Source organism: Bison bison, unplaced genomic scaffold (genome assembly GCF_000754665.1).
Source record: "Bison bison bison isolate TAMUID 2011002044 unplaced genomic scaffold, Bison_UMD1.0 scf7180017864205, whole genome shotgun sequence".
NCBI lineage: Eukaryota > Metazoa > Chordata > Mammalia > Artiodactyla > Bovidae > Bison > Bison bison.
The window spans coordinates 6,565,471-6,585,924 of NW_011494777.1; the positions used below are offsets into that span (position 1 = coordinate 6,565,471).

Genomic DNA, 20,454 nt, shown 5'->3' on the forward strand with positions numbered 1-20,454 from the left:
GTGTGCAATACCATTATGTCTAAAGGAATATACCATAATTTTAAAATAATGCTGCTGAGAAAATAGTGCTACAGACTTACTCAATGCAGGGTTACCACAAACCTTCAATTGATTAAAAAAAAAAAGCAATATCTGGCAATCACAATGAAATGAGGTATGCCTGTACTATGATTATCTGACAATGGTTAGATTCTACCTTGCCAAGTCATTATAAACGTCTAGAAATCTATATACCTCAGCATGTAACATACCATCTGACACACAGAAGACACTCAGTAAATACTTGTTAATTACTTCCTCAATTGCTTATAAACCTATTGGCTTATGAGATCTTAGTGGCCCACTTCTCAAAGGCCCATGGAACCCCATTCCTACCCAATCAAGGCCATAAATATTCTGAAGGTCAAATGAGCTCAACTCAGAAGCCAGAGAATGGATTCATTGTTTGACTCAAAGTGAAATTGCAAACAAGACTTTGGAGCTTCAAAGAGAAACCAAATGTTCTTTTATCAGAAATTTCTAGGCCAGGTTTCAGAGGCCCACAGGATCAGAAGAAGGAACATTGAAAGGCTCGCCGGGTCGACCAGGTAAGACATCTATGACTTCCTCTCCTTGGGCCTCACAGAAACTGGACCATACTAGGGGAGGCATGGGGCCTAGATGGGCCCTGAGTAGGGTCTCTGGGGAAACGCCATAAGTCAGGGATCTGTATATAATGCATATACCTTTTTATAAAAGCATTTAAGATAAGCCAGCACAGTCCACAGAGACAGAATTTGCAACCACCTAACCTTGCAGATGCAGAGTCTGGCCAGCTAAGGAGGTAAGAAGAAACAGAACAGATTTCAGAGATAGTTCATATCTCTGTGTGAACCCAGATATCTTAAGATAGAAGGTGGGAAACCCCACAGGACATCTCCATTTCTCCCCTGCCTGAGTCCAGCTGTAATTAAAGTGTGATCAGGTATAGGACGGATCTAGAACTGATGGAAAGGCTCCTAGAGAACCCCCTCCTTTGTTCCTGACAGCAGCAGGGACTAAAGGGGTCTCGGGAGAGTCTATCACAGGATCCAGCTGCCTCTGCCAGTCGCCAGGTTTGTAGTTATATTATTTATCACACATGTAAGAAGAAAGTTTGTTCTGAAAAAGGGAGAGAAATATAATCCATTCTCTCATATCATGTAGCAGACTGTAACATTCTGTGTGGTATCCATTATGAAAATTGAAGGCAGACAGACCAGAGTTCAAATCTCAGCTTTGGCATTTCCTAGCTGTGTGTTCATGACCTGAGTTACTTAACCTCAGTTACTTTGTCTGCAAAATGCTCACAGCAGTGATATATAGCTAGAGGAATTGCCTGATGCCTACAGGGCTGTGGAGTCTAAACACTGATGCTTGCTGTAGTTGTTATTATAAATCACCCTTACGGGAAACCTGAAGTTCCTCCGAGAAAGCAAGGGGTAAATCAAGGTCAAGGCAGAAGTGGCACATGCTGCATATGTCCATCTCAGTTAACACTGCCAAATATTCTGCCACTCCTATGTCACCTGGCAGAGAGAGCATTCTTTTTGAAAAATTAAAAAAAAAAAATAGTGAAAAGAAGATTGCAGTCAGAAAGAATAAATTCAAGTCTCAAATCCATTTATCCACAAGCAAATTATTTCACTTTCAAAGACTCCATCTCCCTGTTTGCAGGGATGCAGGTAGGATCAAGAATAGTGAGAGAAAAAAGAAAAAGAACAAATACTCTTTAAAAGGAAAAAAAAAAGCGAGGAGACACAGCGAGTAACTGAACTGTCAGTTGACAGACCAGTGAAAGCTGTTGCTCTTATGGGAGAACTGGAGAGACCAGCTAGATTTTTTTAATTAGTTATTATTATTTTTTAATATTAACTTGGCTTATTATCAGACAGCCCACTGTCTTAGCTGCTCGAGGACATATGAGATCTTAGTTCCCCAACCAGGACTCAAACCCTTGTCCTTGCATTGCAAGGTGGATTCTTAACCACTGGACCACCAGGGAAGTCCCTAGATTTTAAAATAAGAAAAATTTGGGGAATTTCTTGGAGTTCTATACAGTTTATATTTTTACCTGTTAGGGTCCAAGAGAAACGAATTAAACCAAGAAGGAGATGTGTAGGACATTTATATACCACCATGGTTCTCAAACTTCACCAGCCTCAGAGTCACCTGGAGAGTAAGTTAAAACACATGGCTGCAAATGGCACAATTTCATTCTTTTTATGGCTGAGTAATGTTCAATTGTATATATGTACTACATCTGCTTTATCCATTCAGCTGTTGATGGACATTTAGGTTGCTTCCATGTCCTGGCTACTGTAATAAGTGCTGCAATGAATATTGGGGTGTATGTACACCCCAATGTGAATGTACTTAGTGCCACTGAACTGTACAATTAAATATGCTTAAAATGGTTAAAATAGTATGTTTTATATTATGTATCTTTTACCACAATTAAAAAAAATTTTTTTTAACAGGCAGCTGGTCCCCATGCTTGGGGGGTTCTTATTTAGTGAAAGTGAAATTGCTCAGTCGTGTCTGACTCTTTGTGAACCCATGAACTGTAGCCTACCAGGCTCCTCCATCCATGGAATTTTCCAGGCAAGAGTACTGGAGTGGGTTGCCATTTTCTTCTCCAGAGGATCTTCTTGACCCAGGGATCCAACTCGGGTCTCCCAAATTGCAGACAGATGCTTTACCGTCTGAGTCACCAGGGAAGCCCTTCTTATTTAGTAGGTCTAGGCAGAGGACCAGTAGTCATGTATGGATGTGAGAGTTGGACCATAAAGAAAGCTGAGCACCGAAGAACTGATGCTTTTGAACTGTGGTGTTGAAGAAGACTCTCAAGAGTCCCTTGGACTGCAAGACCAAACCAGCCAATCCTAAAGGAAATCAGTCTTGAATATTCATTGGAAGGACTGATGCTGAAGCTGAAGCTCCAATGCTTTGGCCACCTGATGTGAGGAGCTGACTCACTGGAAAAGACCCTGATGCTGGGAAAGATTGAAGGCAGGAAGAGAAGGGGATGACAGAAAATGAGATGGTTGGATGGCTTCAACAACTCAATGGACATGAGTTTGAGCAGGCTCTGGGAGTTGGTGATGGACAGGGGAGCCTAGCGTGCTGCAGTCCATGGGAGTCACAAAGAGCTGGACCCGACTGAGTGACTGAACTGACTGAACTGAACTGAGGCAGAGGACCGAGAATCTACATTTCTAATAAGTTCCCAAGTGAAACAGTCTCACCTGTCCAGAGACCACACTTTAGATCCATGGCTGTAGGTACCGGAAATGAGTTTGAGATCAATTAAGAAAAATGTTCAAAACAAAGGCCCTTCTCCAAGAATGGTCTCTGGTGGTGGTATGGTGGTTTAAATCACTAAGTCATGTCCGACTCTTACAAGCCCATGAACTATAGCCTGTCAGGCTCCTCTGTCTATGGGATTTTCCAGACAAGAATGGAGTGGGTTGCCATTTCCTCCTCCAGGGGATCTTCCCAACCCAAGAATCAAATCTGAGTCTCCTGCATTGCAGGTGTATTCTTTACTGCTGAACCATCAGGGAAGACTGAGGATGGTGTCTACTCATCAACACACAGATGCTAAGTATGTCCTCTGTGCCAGGCTCTGTGTGGGAAAGTTTCTCACTTAATCCTGACAACACCCTCTGAGAAAGATGTTATTATGATCTACCTGTCAGAGATAAGGAAACTGAAGCCTAAAGAACTCATGCAACTTGATCAAGGTCATGTAACTAGTAAATGAAGAGACTGGGAAAGGACCCAAGCATGTCTGAATTCTTAGCCCTGATGCTGTCTTGCCTTTCCGTTTATTTTTTAGCTTATTAATATTAAATAGTGCCAATTAATTAGCCAGCCAAACCCAGGTTGGTCATTGATAGGTCTGAGTGTTTCTCTCCCTCTGGAAGCAATTAGGATCATGGTGGGCTGGGATGTGATGGAATTCATTTTGTAAGTGCGACTTAGAGGCACTTCCTATTGGGCAGAAAACTCCCTGATAGCAGACTTCTGGAATCTATTGTTTTTGTTCAGTCATGTGTGACTCATTGCAATCCTAGTAGCTAGGCTCCTCTGTCCTCCCCTGTCTCCCAGTTGGCTCAATTTATGCCCATTGAGTCAGTCATGCTATCTGGAATCTAGGAACTGTAGAATTCAGTTTCCTGCCAGCAGGGAGTGTATCATTTAGGGGGAGAGACAAGATCAGCAGCTGCAGCACTTAACAGTTAATATCAACATTAATGATACAAGGGACCTTTTCTCTCACCTGAATGGGAAACCTTTCCAGCTGTGTCTTCAGAATCTGAAGCTACTTATCTGCTGCCACCCATGGTGTGGTGGCTCTTGCTCATGAGCATAGATAATGAAGAAATTCTCCAAGCCTCTCAGCTTATCGGGGCTTCCCAGGTGGTGCTAGTGGTAAAGAACCTGCCTGCCAATGCAGGAGACATAAGAGACATGGGTTTGATCCTTGGGTCAGGAAGATTCCCTTGGAGGAGAGCATGGCAACCCACTCCAGTATTCTTGCCTAGAGAATCCTATGGACAGAGGAGCCTGACAGGCTACAGTCCATAGAGTTGCAAAGAGTCAGAAATGACTGAAGAGACTCAGCACGCACTCAGCTTATCAGGGGTCAAATCATGATGAGATCCAAGTTTCACTTCAAGCCCTTCCCTTCACAACCGTTGCTAATGCTCAGGACTCAGTTGTAGCTACATGCTGTTAAGGGTGTGGCCACTATCATAATACCCAGTACCTTGGCCCATAATGGTTTAAACCCAGATAAATAGAAATAAGCAAAACTCCTACATGGTCCTAACCACAATACCAACTGGGACATGACTCATGAGATGTAAAGGATGACTGTCCATGGTCCGTCCTGGGAAGACAGGTAGCAAGAGATAGTCCAGTTTTCTGCTCCAAAACCAATTAATGTTGAAAAGTGAAGCGAAAGTGTTAGTTGCTCAGTCATATCTGACTCTTTGCAACCCCAAGGACTATAGCCCACCAGGCTCCTCTGTCCATGGAATTTTCCAGATAAGAATACTGGAGTGGGTAAGCCATTCCCTTCCTCAGGGGATCTTCCCAACCCAGGGACTGAACCGGGTCTCCTGCATTGCAGGCAGATTCTTTACTGTCTAAGCCACTAGGGAAAAGTCATACACAAATTAGCTTCATTAGATTAAACCCATAACTAGTTATAAACTAGCTACAGATTTTAAAGGGCTGAGAGTACAGCTGGGGATAATGAGAACCTGGATAAAAAGTAAAAAATCACCAGGATCCAAGGTGTTTCCTTCTCTTTGTCTCTCTATTTCTGTCCCTCTCCCACCACCTGCTTCTTCATCTATTTCTCCCCGCCCCTCAGCCCTGCTATAATATCAGCTTCATTCTTTTCATTCTAACTGATTTTCTCTCCTACCCTACACATGACACAATTGTGACACTCTCCAGCTCTGCATAACCCCCTCAATCTGAAATGGTTCTTGGGTCCAATTCCACATTCCCAAGATTGGAAAGTTCTAGGCCCAGCTGGGGTCCCTTGTCCACCCCTAGGCTGTCAGCTGTGGCCAGGGCAGGGGAGAGGATGGCGAGGTCACATCCAATCACTCAGATACTTAAGGCAGGCAGATTGAAACATTGACCTCAGGATTGTAAACAAAGCCACTGCCTCAGCTGAAAACAAGAGTCTACAGGGATAAGGGGCCCCAGGTAACCTAGTCTTGCAAATCCAAACCCCCCAAAAAACAAAAAACAAAAACCAACATGTCCCAAAGAACACAGACTACAAGGAAGGGAAGAAGATCATTCTGTATAATATCATGCTAGATGATTTCGATGTTTTTATTTTTGGTGATTTTTATTTTAATGAAGAAGCTAAAGATAAGGATGGGGTCAGATGCAGCACATATTAATTTTCTCAGAGGAGGGAAAATGCACCTTCTTACCTGTTTTGCAGCACTTGAGCATCATGATGGAGCAGGGAGTTGGAGCCAACACTGTGCCTGGTGTTACGGCACCAGGTAATGTGTACATGATCCAAGCCAGGAATCCTGTGGCTCCTGGGAGCAAGGGGCAGCCTGTGGGCATGGCCACTTACTTAACATCCAGAGTGACCGAGAGTGATGCAGGAAGAGCGAACTTACAGACGCCACGCGTGGTGATCCAGAATCCAGCGGAAGTGAACGCCACACAGGGTCCGCCCACTGCGCTTCAGCATCCGACAGCAGTGGCCAGTTTGCAGACCCCACCTGGGGAGATCCAGTACTCACTGGGAACCACAGACCTCCAAACCCAGCCTGGAGGCCCTCAGAATCCCCCCACATGTGCCCCTGGGCCGATGTATACCTCCAACCAGTTCCAATGGAACATGCCATTTGGATCATCTTTTACGTTCGATCCCAAGAAATTCATAAAGGACGAGGTCAGGACACTAGGGGTGAGTGTGATCTCTCTTTCTCTCCAGTTTGGGTCCCTTCATGAGCCCGGCTGTAGTGAGTGCACTTGGATAAGGAAGGGAATGGATTTAGAGGGCAGAGGACACGAAGGTAGGTGGCAGCTTCTGGAGGTTGGGTCAGGACGACCCCACAGAGGCCAGTCTCTCCCTTATTTTCATCCAGAAACCATCCTTGATGACCTCAGAGGGGCTGTTGTAACTACAGTACCTTCTGGTAATTGCCACAGGACATGCATAAATTGTCCTGGTGCTTGAAGAGTACAAACTGGCCAGCTCTCCTGAGAGGACCCAACCACCTGCTGGGGGCAGAATAGGACAGGCTCACACACACCCCAGCCTACCTCTGTCTGTCGATCCTTCAGGGACAGACAAACCAGTGTACTGTGCCAAGAGCAGGGGATTGTTTGCCTCCAAAACTTATCCAAATCAAATCTTGGATTAACTTCTATAAAACACTGCCAGTAAAAATAAGCAATCTACAATAGGAATAGAAAAAGGTTTTATTTGAGCCAAACTAAAGTGTGTAGCCCAGAAGACAGCCTCTCAGATAACTCTGAGAAACTGCTCTGGAGAAGTAGGGTGGTTAGCACAGTTTTATATCTCATTGGATCTAGTGTACAATTCTTTAAGGTTTCAAAAAACAAAAAAACAGATCAACATGTACACAGGGAGTCAGTGTGGCCTTCGCACCTGGGGGTAAGTGTTAGCTTCTCAGTCGTGTCTGACTCTTTACAACCTTATGGACTGTAGCCTGCCAGGCTCCTCTGTCCATGGAATCTCCAGGCAAGAATACTGGCATGGGTTGCCATTCCTTTCTCTAGCAGATCTTCTGGACCCAGGGATCTAACCCACATGTCCTGCATTGGCAGGCAGATTCTTTACCATCTGAGCCAATGCACCTGGGAAGGGAGGCTTATCACTGAAGGAGCCCCAGCGTTGGCATCCCAGGAAGGGAGGCATTTCATCTCTTTGTCTTTTTTTTTGGACTGTGCCAGGTCTCAGTTGCAGCTTGTTAGATCTTTTTTTTAGTTGTGGCATGTGGTATCTAGTTCCCTGACAAGGGATCAGATGGCTCCTTGCATTGGGAGCACAGAGTCTTAGCTACTAGACCACCACAGAAGTCCCCAGATTTCCCGGGTGAATTTTTTTAGGGGGATCAAGGTGCATAGCTTTCAGGGTCTTAGTCCTTGACCAGGGATTGAACTCACTCTCATCAAGGAAAGCGTAAAGCCGTAAGCTCTGGACCAGCAGAGAAATTCCTAATATTTATTTAACGTAGACATTCTTTACTTCTGGTCAATATGCCCTTTTCTTTAATAATTAAAGCAAATGTACAGTGGAGGTTTGATAGGCCACAAACAGGCTGTTTTAGTTAGCATAATGTGTATAAACCAGAATGACTTCCCCAAACCTCAGTATGGGAAGTTTTCTTTGAACAACAGTATTAGGAATAGAAATACTGGTCACAGGCAGGAAATGAGATTATAAATGTGTGTGGAAAACCTTCAATAGGTGAAGATATTATATGATATTACATAGTAGTTATAAGTTCATGTTATGATTATTTTCCTTATTAATACTGGACAAATGCTTGTTAACTTTGGGTTCCAATTACTTTAAAGTCTTTCAAAAGAATTATTTTAAGTTAGAGCAAATGCCAGGGAACCTGATCAAACATAGAGAAAGGTCAAAAACATGGACTCCCTTTAGTGAACTACAGTTCATTTGGGAGAAGCTATGCCTTTATCTTAAGATAAAGTGGGCACACAGATGAGATCAAGCATGTTATTTGATGAAGCAGTGGACATGAAACCCAGATCTGTACACTAAGCTCTAGACTCATTGAGCATGAGAGCTGACACATCTGTTCAACACTGATCACTTGACTCCTGAGCAACTTGAGGCCTGAAGAAGTCAAATGTCACCTTAAATCTTCAGGTATAGCAAGTGCTGCAGGATCCCCAAACAGGAGGTATTTTGTCCTGAATGTGGGGCTGTCAGTAAAAGGATGTATTTGGTCGTTGAAAGAAAGATGGGATTTCAGTAGGATGAGGGTGAAGCCAATACCTTTCAGACAGAAGTGGAAGAAAAGCAGGTGGGAAGGAGGAACAGCACAGGCTTGCAGGCACTGAGGATCCCACAGCAGGGAATACACAGGGGTGGGGCCTAGGAAAGGTGTGGGTGGAGGGCTTGCAAACACCTCCCAAGTGGCAGGACCTATCTATAAGCTTTATGGGCACTTAAAAAAAAAAAAGAAAAAAATGTGGCCATGCCTTGTGAAACATGGGATCTTAGTTCCCTAACCAGGGATTGAACCCATGCCCCCTGCATTGGAAGGCAGAGTCTTAACCACTGTATTGCCAGGGAAGTCTCCATAGGGCCCTCTTTCTAATCTCTGCAACCAGTGGTTCCTAACCTTTTTTGGCACCAGGGACCGGTTTCCTGAAAGACAGTTTTTCCACAGGCGGGGTAGGGGGAATGTAGAAAGCAATGGCAGCCCACTCCAGTACTCTTGCCTGGAAAATCCCATGGACAGAGGAACCTGGTGGGCTGCCGTCTATGGGGTCCCACAGAGTCGGACACGACTGAAGCGACTTAGCAGCAGCAGCAGCAGCAGCAGCAGCAGGGTGGGGGGAATGGTTTCAGGATGAGCATTATATTTCAAGAGCATTATGTTTATTGTACTCTTGATTTCTGTTATTGTTACATCAGCTCCACCTCAGATCATTAGGCATTAGATTCTGGATGTTGAGGACCCCCGTCTACAGCAACCCCGCAAGCCAGATACGGTCATCCCAGTCTTAGGGAGAGACATAGGGAGGGTGCTTGCCTGAGGCCACGCCAGAGCCAGGATTCAAGCCTGTCTGGTATGCTGCCAAAGCCCCCGCCCAGGCATCTTCTCTGCAAGCCTGCAGGTGCAGAGTCGAGAGGGAAAGCCATCCTGATCTGTTCTATCCCCCACCCCTCCATCTTCCGTTTATGTCCATGGCTCTCAATTCTGAGTGTACGTTGGCATCATCTGTGGAGCTTCAAAACAATACCTTGACATGGACTCCACCCCAAGAGATTTATGCCCTAAGAGCAGTCATGCTCAGGGATTCTGGGATACAGTCTGGGCTACCGAGGGAGCTACAGTCCCACAGGCCCCCAGCTCTGCTCTTTCTCACGATGCCTTTACCTCCCTGCAGGCCATCCAGATTCTCATCGGCCTGACTCACATCTTCACTGCCATCAATCCTTCACTGTATCATCAATATTCTTATCCCGCAATATCAGGGTACCTGGTCTGGGGAGGAATATTCGTGAGTACAATGCCCTGTGGCTTCCTTCTGGGTTCTGAGTTACCAGACCGGGATGGGGGAGTGAAAGAAGAAAGAGCCTGGAATGCACTCCCAATAATAGGGCTCTGGGAGCCCAGAGCCAGCCACCTAAGACTGTAGGTGCAGGACAGGATTAAGGACCCGGCCCGGACCCCGTGCTCCAGCAACTCGCCCCCTGCCTCTAAGGAACTTTCAGCTATTCACAAGCCAATCACGTGCTTTAATTATTCCACCCTCTCGGGGTTCTCATTTGGTGTAAATGTAAATATGTAAATCATGTATAACCCCACCCTTATTCTCCCATGCCCTGTTGCTGGGAAAGATTGAAGGCAAATGGAGAAGGGGCAGCAGAGGATGAGATGGTTAGACAGCATCATTGACTCAATGGATATGGAACTTGAGCAAACTCCAGGAGAGAGTGAAGGACAGGGGAGCCACGCTGCAGTCTATGAGGTCGCAAAGAATCAGACACTACTTAGCAACCAAACAACTACAGAATCACATGACCCTCTTGTAGATAGAAAGAGCAGGGTTTGTTTGTTCACGTCCATTTGCTAGATGAGAAGACTGGGGCTCAGAGAGATTAGGCAAGATGACTACAGGCTCACAGCCAGGAAGGGTTGGAAGAAAGTCCTGATCGAGCCCAGGCCCCCTCAATTCAGGGCTCTCATAACTGGACCAAATTCTTCCTGCCTCTGGGTTCACACATCCGTCACCTGCCTCACAGCATCTAGGGCCAGTTAGGACCCCCAGGCTGGAGCAGCAACTTGCCTAGGGTCACAGCAAGGTGAGTTAGGAGCAAGAGTGGAGCAGAAGCCTAGGTCTCCCGTCTCCCAGCCCCAAGGCTCTGCTCACCCTACTACCCTGTCCCTGCTTTTCCAAGATCACAGTCGAGAATAGAGTGGCGGGAGGCCAGATGATCCATGAGTTTGGGCGATGCCTGTGCCCAGGCAGTGGGCCCAATGGGGACCAGGCACAGAAATAAGATGTCTAGTATCCTGAAACAAAATTTAGGCTTTTAGGGGAAAAGATTTTAACCTAGACACAGAGGAGTTCGGGAATTGTGGCATCTAACCACTGGGATGGTGAAAATGTTGAGAGGAGGTAAACAGACATGCCCATCTTAAGAAACAAGGCATGTAGGCCTTGAAGACTCAGAGCTACACCTCTGAATGGACTGTGGTCTTTTCAACACACTGTACAACTGCTCTTACTCCTTTTTGTCTGCGTAGTTTATCATCTCTGGATCGCTCTCAGTGGAGGCTGAAAAGGACCACAGTTCTTGCATGGTGAGTTGTAATTCCATCTTTCATCATCCTTCAATGTTAGAATGTTAGAATGTGACTCTCCAGGGGCCTCCAAGTAGCCTCCCAGAGTGGCCTGGTCCTGGCCCCAGGGTTCAGCGCTCTTACATACCTTACTTCATTCAGTCCCCACATGCCTACAAAGTTCTGTGATCCTCATTCTGTAGAAGAGGAAACCGAGTCACAGAAAGGTCGGGTGACTGGACTTAAGATCACACAGCAGGAATGTGGCCAAGCTGGGGTTTAAACCCAGAGCCCTCTGATCCCACCACTGTGCCTTCACCTATTGCATTTAATTACTCAAACACTTGGCATTTTGGCAAATGCCAAAGTAGTCACAGCACCATGACCTTGGGGTGCTCTGAATTAAACAGAAGGTCAGGTAGAGACCAAGTGGAAATGTGTGCACATTTCAGCCACCTCTGTAAGGCACCTCCTGCCCTCCCCTTTGGCTAGACCTATAAAAATGAGGGGAGTGTGTGCCTTGAACAGTTCAGAGTTCAAACCATAGGACACAGGACCCAGAATTCCCTTGCACCGTCAGAATGTCATCCTTTGTCTCGACAGCCAGAGATACACCTATGAATGTTTTGTTTTTGTTGAGGGCTTTAAGAAGCTTAGGGATAAATGTAGAGCTTCTAAGGGCCCTCCTCTCATCCCTGGCTCCAGGTCCTTCCTGCCCCTCTCCATGTTCTCCAAAGGGCTTCTTGTCTCTTCTGCCTTTTCAATGGGAAAGCCGTGGGTTAGCTAGGGGGCTGGGTTGTCCCGTGGAGGGTTTCCAGTGACCAGTCCTTTCTCTGCAAGGCAAATGTCTGCTGCCCCTCAGTCTGCCTTACTCCATCCCCTTCAACAGGATAAGAGCCCCTTTCCCAGGCCCCCCAACTTCAGCCGAGCTCACAGTGCTCCTTAATCGACGAACAAAAGTGGATCGAACTCTTGTCCTACATCTTCTGGGAAATCCAATGACCTCTCCAAGATGCCTACCAATTCCTGGGGGGCTCCCAGTCCCCCCTGGTTCTGATGATTGACTTCCAGATGAAATGTCTACTTCCATCTCTACTCTGCTTGCCAGCCTTCCCAGCCTCCGCCCACAGGTGGACACAGTCCTTCCCTCCCCATCTCCATCCCCATGAGCCACCTTCCAGGGGAGGCAGTTGAGCAGGGGACATTGTGAGTGATTGGAGGATTTCAGCATCCCGACACTGGGCAGAAGATCCCTTAAAATGGAGTACTAGACTTTCTGGTTCTGAAAACCCTCCCTAGCCAATCCTGCCAGCCCAGACTCCAGCTCCCTCCAGCAGGACTGAAACGTTCCTCTCCCTTCTCTCAAGGCAATCCTCTAATCCCAATTCATGCCCCCTGCCACCATCACCCCCATCCCTGCTCATTTCTTCCACAGAGCAGCTCCGCATCCTTGCCACCTCTCCTCCCAATCTGGCTTTTGAATCTCATTTCCTGCACTGGCAGCTACTTTTGGAGGTATTTCCCCAAACAAATACAGCTACAGCCCCTGGCCCAGGTGGACTCTGCCTATTGAATAAAGAATAATCTCACCTCAGTGAGTTTAGGATAAGCTGGTTTCTCCACAACCCACCTCTTTCCTGCCCAGGCTCCCCTTTCCTCCTGCTCCCTGAGGAGTCCCCACAAGCCCGGCTTCAGACTCGACTCACTGGTGCCTCTCCCCCTGCCTCTTCCAGGTGCATGGCAGCATCGGCATGAACGTGGTCAGCGCTATCGTTTCCCTGGCTGGGGTCTTGCTTCTTGTTGTGGATCTGATCTTTAACCTGGCGGTGAGGATCCAGGCTACGAGCATCCCAGGCTTCCGAAAGATCGGGGAGGCTTGTTTATGAGGCTGTTCCAAAGCAGGAAGGAATCACAGCCAAATTCCACCCTCGTATGACAGCCCTAGTCCTAAAATGTGTTATTTGTTGTTGTTCAGTCGCTCAGACATGTCCTACTCTTTGCAACCCCATGGACTACAGCACGCCAGGCTTTCCCATCCTTCACTATCTCTTGGAGCTTGTTCAAACTCACGTCCATTGAGTTGGTGATGCCATCCAACCAGCTCACCCTCTGTCATCCCCTTCTCCTCCTGCCCTCAATCCTTCGCAGGATCATGGTCTTTTCCATTGAGTCAGCTCTTTGCATCAGGTGGCTAAAGTATTGGAGCTTCAGCTTCAGCATCAGTCCTTCCAATGAATATTCAGGGTTGACTTCCTTTAGGATTAACGGGTTTGATCTCCTTGCTACCCAAGGGACCCTCAAGAGTCTTCTCCAGCACCACAGTTCGAAAGCATCCTAAAATGCGTAACCCTCACCAAAACCCCTGACTTCTGAGGCAGGTGAGATAGATCCCATTTTATCTGAGATTCAGATAGCTGGAGCCAGGTGGCCCCTCCTTATACCTGTTCTGTACCTGCTTGGAGGCAGCAAACGCCAAGGCAGGCAGGTGGGGCAGTAGCCACAGTCAGACCTCAAGGCCACCTGCCCCCAGGAAGCTGTTGAGGGAGGGACAGCTGGTGGCAAGAACAGAAGGTGCTGTCCCCAGGTTCTCCTCTTATCTGGGGCCCCCAGAAGCAGATGCTGGATCCGGGATTCAGGAGCAAGTCATTTATTTCAGAAGTTCCCTTAGGAAATACTGGTAGGGGAGAGAATAAGATGAACAAGGAAAGGAAGGCACAGATAAAGGGTGTCACCAAGCAAGTCACTGCCGGAGCTTAATCCTGCTGGGACTCTAGCAGACAGAGAGGACACTGCCTCAGAGTTACATCCTGTCCTGGGTAGGGGCCTGCGGTACTCGCCCACCAATTCCCACCATCACTGATTGAAAACTACTCCTGGGGGCATCAAATGCCACACATGTGCCAGGGTGCTTGTGAGGTGGGTCTCACTTTGGGTTCCTCCCATAGCTGACTTTTTTTTGTGGCTGCACTGGGTCTCATTGCTCTGTGCAGGTTTTCTCTAATTGCAGTCAGCAGGGGCTACTCTCTAGTTGCAGAGCGTGGACTGCTCATCGCAGTGACTTCTCTTTCTGCAGAACACAGGTTCTAGGGCTCAAGGGCTTTGATAGTTGTGGCACGTGGGCTCTAGAGGGCAAGCTCGGTAGTTGTGGCACACGGGCTTAGTTACCCCGAAGCCTGTGGAATCTTCCCAGACCTGGGATCAAACCCATGTCCCCTGCATTGGCAGGCAGATTCTTTACCACTGGACTACCAGGGAAGTCCCAGAACTGACTTTGAGACAAGCAGCTTATTTGGGGGAGGAAGCAAATGCCAGCAGGGTGATGAGAAATGGGGTGGGGAAGAGAAGGGACCAGTAAAGATATGATGTAATCAAGCCACTTACCCTGAGTGTTGGTTCCTAAACCAGTCCCCAACCCTGGAGGGCAGGGGGAGACTGACCAAAGAGGCAGCCATGCCAGACTGGCAGGTGGCACGTCTAATAAGACAAGGAACTGATGTATGAGGCTTGTCTTGGGCTGCTGCAAGATGAGTTGACCTCTGCACTGCCCATCAGAATCCTACAAATGCAATTGCATCCAGTCCAGATGGTCTTAACACCACCTACTCTCAAGGCTGCATCCTCAAAAATGACTCCCACTGCAGAAGTGCATTCCAAGGGGAGGGGTGAAGACCTCTGATTGCCTGGGTCCAGCTGTTAGAGGACTTCCCCCAGGTGACTTCATCCAACACTGAAAACTCACCTGGGAAAGCAGTGCAGACACATGCTTCAGTCACACCCTCCTAGCCCAGGGGTGAGAATCGAGGGTATTTATCCACTAGCCCCTGTCAGTCATTGATAGACTGCTGATCTGAAATCCTCCCGGAATTTTAGACTTGTATGAAAAGCAAAGTGGACCCCAAGGACCAGAGAAAGCCCCAAGGCAAAGAAACGCAGGTGCCAGTAGTTGGAAGTCTGGCTGTCGTGCCCTCAAACGTACCATGGGGGCGTATGAGAGGGGCACCCATAGCAACTGCTCATGGAGCACGTGCCAGAGGGTCTGGGGCTCTCCAGCTGAGGCATGTGGTGCTTGCCTAAGATGAGCCCTACAGGCATGGATGGTCACAGGACAGTCACCTCTGTGACAAAACCCTTCCCATTCCTCTCTGCCCCTAGACTGACGTGAAGACAATTTCCGGTGGTCTCCTCCCCTTCGTCCTGCTGGAGTTCTGCCTCACTTGTGTGGTCTCGCATTTTGGGTGCCAGGCTACATGTTGGAACCAGTTTGTGGTGAGTGTTGGGCCCTGCTCCAGGAATTAGAGAGTGTTCTGGAGGTAGCAGAGGTGACTGGACATTGGGAGAAGTGGGGCCTGAGAGGACATCTTAGTTGGTTCAGAATGTTATAACAAATATACCACAGGCTGCATGGCTTATAATTATTTCTCACAGTCTAGGAGTCTCAGATCGGGGTGCCTGGATGGTCAGGTTGTGGTGAGAACTCTCTTCCTAGCTTTCGGATGGCTGTCTTCTTATTATAGCTTCCCTATTTTACAGAAAGATAGGGAGAGCTCTCTGGCATCTCTCTCTCTAAGGGCACTAAACCCGTTCATGACCGCTCCCCTCTCATGACCTGCGAGCGTGCTAAGTCGCTTCAGTTGTGTCTGACTCTTTGCAACCCCATGGATAGTAGCTTACCAAGCTCCTCTGTCCATGGGATTCTCCAGGCAAGAAAACTGGAGTGGGTTGCCATGCCCTCCTCCAGGGGATCTTCCAGACCCAGGGATTGAATCCACTTCTCCTGCATCTCCTGCATTGGCTGGGGTGGGTTCTTTACCACCAGTGCCACCTGGGAAGCCCCCTCATGACCTAATTACCTCCCAAAGGCCCCACTTTTGGATACCATCAGATTGAGGGTAAGATTCCAACGTATAAATAAGTCCATCTCTGCTCCAAGTGTTATCACTTCCTCCAGGAGGTTAGCCTGAGCTTCTTAGGGTAGCTGGATTCCGAGAGCAGTGAGACACAGCCAGCCCCATAGGCACAGACTTTTAAGTCCCTGCCCATATCACATTCTTTAATGTCTCTTTGGCCAAAGTAAGTCACCTGGCCAACCCCAGATTCAGGGATTCAATGTGCCCTCCTGTTTGATAAGAGGAAGACAGGGCAGTCAAGGCTCCGTAACAATCCTGACATCCTAGGGCCAGCTGGCTATTAGCCCATCCCAGGGCCGGGGAGTGTGCCTTGATGAGAGGCCAAGGCCAATTCTACTCCCCGGAAGAGTCTGCCCAGATCACGGTTCTCTAGTGCTTCCATCTAGGCTCTCTTCAACCTTGACTCCATCCTCTGAACTCTTGGCTCCACGCTTGAAAACATTTTTTCTTTTCCATAAGAAGTGACCCATTTTCCATATGAAATGGTCCACCTTTTTCATCTTGAGGAAGAAGAATAGCTCTCTCAGATTGCCTCCTGTATGAAGAAAGTAGGACCCAAAGGCCCTTTTGCAGTTTGAGCAGCTCCAAGTTAATCCAAGACGATGGTCTGTTTGCTGACACAGTTTCCTTTAAAACAGTGAGAATGTTTGATCAGATTATGGTTCTTACTGTTTGACAAAAATCACACCTGAGATTATGTTCCAGACATTCCTCTCTCTTTTAGAGTATCTATTTTGGGATTAAGTTTCTGTGGGACCATGCCCTTAAAATTCTTAGAAGCTTCTTTGTCTAGCTGAAAGGGTCTGCTAGTCACTGCCTTAAACCTTTTATAGATCTTAACAAAGAGTTGTATAGAAACATCTTGGTTTGATCTTTGTTCTCAGGCCTACTTTTACTTCAAATGTCATTTATCTGTGAGGAACCTGGAAATAAGAGACAATTTTATTTTCTAATTTTTCAGGTCCCAGGCCCTCTTTTTTTCCCCTCTAAATATTACTTGTGAAATGAATCATTCTTTATATGATCTCTTCCTTATGGTACTTTACCATATGCAGCTAGGAGCAAGCAACTGACATTCCCATATAATGCCTGGTGATCTTCTTTATCAGGGCTTCCCTAGTGGCTCAGATGGTAAAGAATCTGCCTGCAGTGCAGGAAACCCTGGTCTCCGTAGCAAGAGGCAAAAGTTTTTAGGTGCATTTTCTGTCTTCCAAAATGCGACAGTCCTTCACCACTACATACCGTGGGTAATTATACATCTAGCCTGTTATGCCAGTTTCCTGGCTACTTCTCCAGCCTCACTGGCCATCCAGTCCCAAATCCAAGGCACATGTTAGATTTTGTTATCCTGCTTCTAGCTACCGATTTCTCTGTACATTAGCTTTTGCTACATATCAAACAATCCCCAGACTTAGCCCCTTAAACATAGCTGCTTCTGTAGTTGATGATTCTCTGGGTCTGCTGGGTAGTTCTTCTGGTTTGGGCCAGCTCAGCTGACCTCTGCTGGACTCGCCGTGAGTCTACAGTCGGTTGGTGAGTTGCCTGCTAACTGTATTGTCTCAAATACTCTCAATCGAATGTCTGCCAGTTGACACGCCAACTGGCCTACTTTTCTCTCATCACCCAGTGGGCCAGCCCAGTCTTCTTTACATGGCAGCCTCAGCGTTTAGAAGGGCAGCGAGAGAGCAAGCCTGGATTTGCAAACATTTCTCTCACATTTTCTCTGTTGGTCCATTGACCCAGGGAAGTTCCATGACTAAGACCAGCATCAGTGAGGGAAGGTCTACCCAAGGGCATGGCAACAGGAAGGGGAAGAATTTGTGGCCATTTTTGCAACTGACCACAGGGGAAGTTGATGGCCTCATATCCTTTTGTCTTTCAGAACAGGACAGAGGTTCCAACCATAGTCATTGCCAACCCAGCCAACACTCCCACCGGCCCCTTCAATGCTACTTACAGTACCACTGGCCATGTCAACGTTACCACCAGCTCTGCCAACCCCACCTCCCCCACCAACGCTGCAGTGATGGTGCCCCCTGTACCCTCCTAGGAAGATGTAGCTGATTTTGCCCAGAAACAGACAGTCTGTTTCAGTGACGAGGAGGAGCCATTTCAGTTGACGCTTTCCTTCTCCCGGAAACTTACAGAAGCCCATGCCCAGCACTGTTGCTGGTCCGGAATGAACAGTCACCTTCTCCCTTCTTTACTCCTCACTTTCATTTATTGATGTCTTTTTTTTTAATTCATAAATCATTTCCTGGGACACGGCATCCTTTAACCTTGGTGAAGTGCAGGGTGCACTTTTACTGTCTCTCCTGGTGGAGGTGCACTGTTCAGTGTTAGCCACTCAGTCGTGTCCGACTCTGTGACCCCATGGACTGTAGCCCACCAGGCTCCTCTGTCCATGGGATTCTCCAGGCAGGAATATTGCAGTGGGTTGCTATTTCTTCTCCAGGGGATCTTCCCGACCCAGGGATTGATTCCGGGTCTGCTGTTCTAAATTGGTGCCTCAGTCACGGAACTCTTGGAGGTCCAACTTTGGTCCCTTCCCCAAAGCTCTGACTCTGACACAGTTGCCCCAAGGAGCAAGAGGAGCAGTGGAGAGTGTGGACGCTGCAGCTGAAGTGTAGACGCCTCAGCACTCATGGGTGAATGAGTAGAAGAGTGTATGGACCCACGTGCTACTCTCTGGGGCTCTGGAAACATGACTCACCCGTACCCGAGAAAGAGAGCTAGTCAGGTGGCTCAGTGGTATATACACACTAACTTAAAACACCTTATCTTAATGAAGAGGTACCTTCCCCATTTGCACAAAGTGCCCTATGGACTAGTAGTGTCCTGGCACGTGCTTTCAGCCCATGGAGAGTCAGCTGCTGGGGAGTCCCCTCATCTCACTTCCCCCTCCAGAGTCCTGACTCCAGCCTGACAGCAGACCCCAAAGTGGGACTTCCCTGAGGGTCCAATGGCTAAGACTCTGAGCTCCTGATACACGGGGCCCAGGTTCAACCCTTAGTCAGGATCCCATATGCCGCAGCTAAAAGACCCGGGATGCTGCAATGAAAAGATCCTGCATGCTGTGACAAAGACCCAGCACGGCCATATCAATACATAAAACATTTAATTAGTTAAGCTTTTAAAAATGATGGAAGGTGGCAGTGGCTCCTTACTCCAGAGTTACTTCCAATTGATATGTCAACAAGGGACCAACCAACCTCTATCTTGCTAATGTGACAACTGCTCCTAGCATAACTGCAATAAGTGATTCTGCTCAAGCATCTCTTTTTCTACTAGCAGTAAGGAAGAGGGAGCAAAAAAAAAAAAGAGTGAAGAGTGGGAAACTCCCATCTCATCATACCTGATGGCCTGAAGTGTCCCAGCCACAAGCCCTGGATGACACATTTGTGTCACTGATCATCAGAAGGCCCTGTGACCACTGTGTAGCCCTTATGGTGTGGTTCCAGAGGTCATTCTAATATGAAAAGTCAAAGGGTGGGAGGGGGAGCTGGGAGGGTAAGGGGCAGGACCATCAGTAACATGTATACAGCAGCTGTATTTCATGAAACACAAATATTTCTTTTTTTTTTTTTCTTCCGCTGCCGCTGCCCGAAACACAAATATTTCATCTCCCAACAATAATACAGGTAGATATTTGAAGCCTGTTTTACAGATGAGGAAGCTGAGACTCAGAAACTGTTCCACAAGGGACATCTCAGAAGGACACAAAGCCAGTTTGAAGGGGATCCCACTGCCTTAAAAAGGAACAATTTGAACTTCAAGAATAATAACAATAGCAAAAATAGTAATAACAACAACAATGCCTGTGATGTGTTGGAACATGAACCTTCATAGGGATACAAAAAAATATCTTTTATCACCTGTGGAGGCAGTTAGGGCACTCGCATTGTTCTGAAAATGGTAAATGACAGGAAAGAATCAAGCATTCCCAGAAGGAAAAACAAGGAGTCACTCAGCTAGAGATGGTGGCTGCACGCAGTGCCCAAATAATGAAGGAAAACGGGTCACCAGCTGTAGGAAAGGACTGGGTGAGGCTTAGTGCTGGGCTTAGAGTCTGGATGCTTCCATTTTTCTGGCTGCTCCTGGTTCTTAAAGGGTCAGCACAGCTTCTTTGGTCCCTGGCCTACGGAGTTGCTAATGTGAGAGATGAGGGGGCTGCCACAGGAGAACAGACGTCTTCATTCACCTATCGCCAGAGAAGGACCACAAGACAATCAACCGTGGAACCTCTGTGGCATTCCTCCATAAGCGTTTATTTTTGCTCACCAGTCACTGGGTTGTCTGGGCAGGACTTCTGCTCTGATCTACGCTCACCCATGTGTTTGTGTTCAGCTCAGGGTCAGCTGATGGCCCTGCTGACCTTGGCCGTGCTCTCTCACACTCTGGGGCCTCTGTGGGCACAGCTGGGCTGGCTTGGCTCTGCTCCTGGGCTGGCTTGGCTCTCATCCTCC

General features: G+C 47.5%; 1 protein-coding gene across 1 annotated transcript; it reads left to right on the plus strand.

The window, feature by feature from the left end:
• Nucleotides 1-533: 533 nt before the first annotated feature.
• Nucleotides 534-18,251, plus strand: MS4A18 (membrane-spanning 4-domains, subfamily A, member 18). The gene is made up of 7 exons (XM_010844717.1): nt 534-587; nt 5,996-6,475; nt 9,682-9,795; nt 11,046-11,102; nt 12,815-12,907; nt 15,234-15,347; nt 17,871-18,251. The coding sequence occupies exons 2-7, from the start codon at nt 6,008-6,010 to the stop codon at nt 18,036-18,038; spliced, it is 1,014 nt and encodes a 337-aa protein (XP_010843019.1). The 5' UTR covers nt 534-587; nt 5,996-6,007; the 3' UTR covers nt 18,039-18,251.
• The last annotated feature ends 2,203 nt before the right edge of the window (nt 18,252-20,454 follow it).

Bases quoted from the DNA above. Each gene is read 5' to 3' on its own strand.
- MS4A18 (XM_010844717.1), top strand. From the start codon at position 6,008: ATGATGGAGCAGGGAGTTGGAGCCAACACTGTGCCTGGTGTTACGGCA. The intron at 12,908-15,233 runs GTGAGGATCCAG...CTCTGCCCCTAG, and splicing joins ATCTGATCTTTAACCTGGCG to ACTGACGTGAAGACAATTTC. The intron at 15,348-17,870 runs GTGAGTGTTGGG...TTTGTCTTTCAG, and splicing joins CATGTTGGAACCAGTTTGTG to AACAGGACAGAGGTTCCAAC.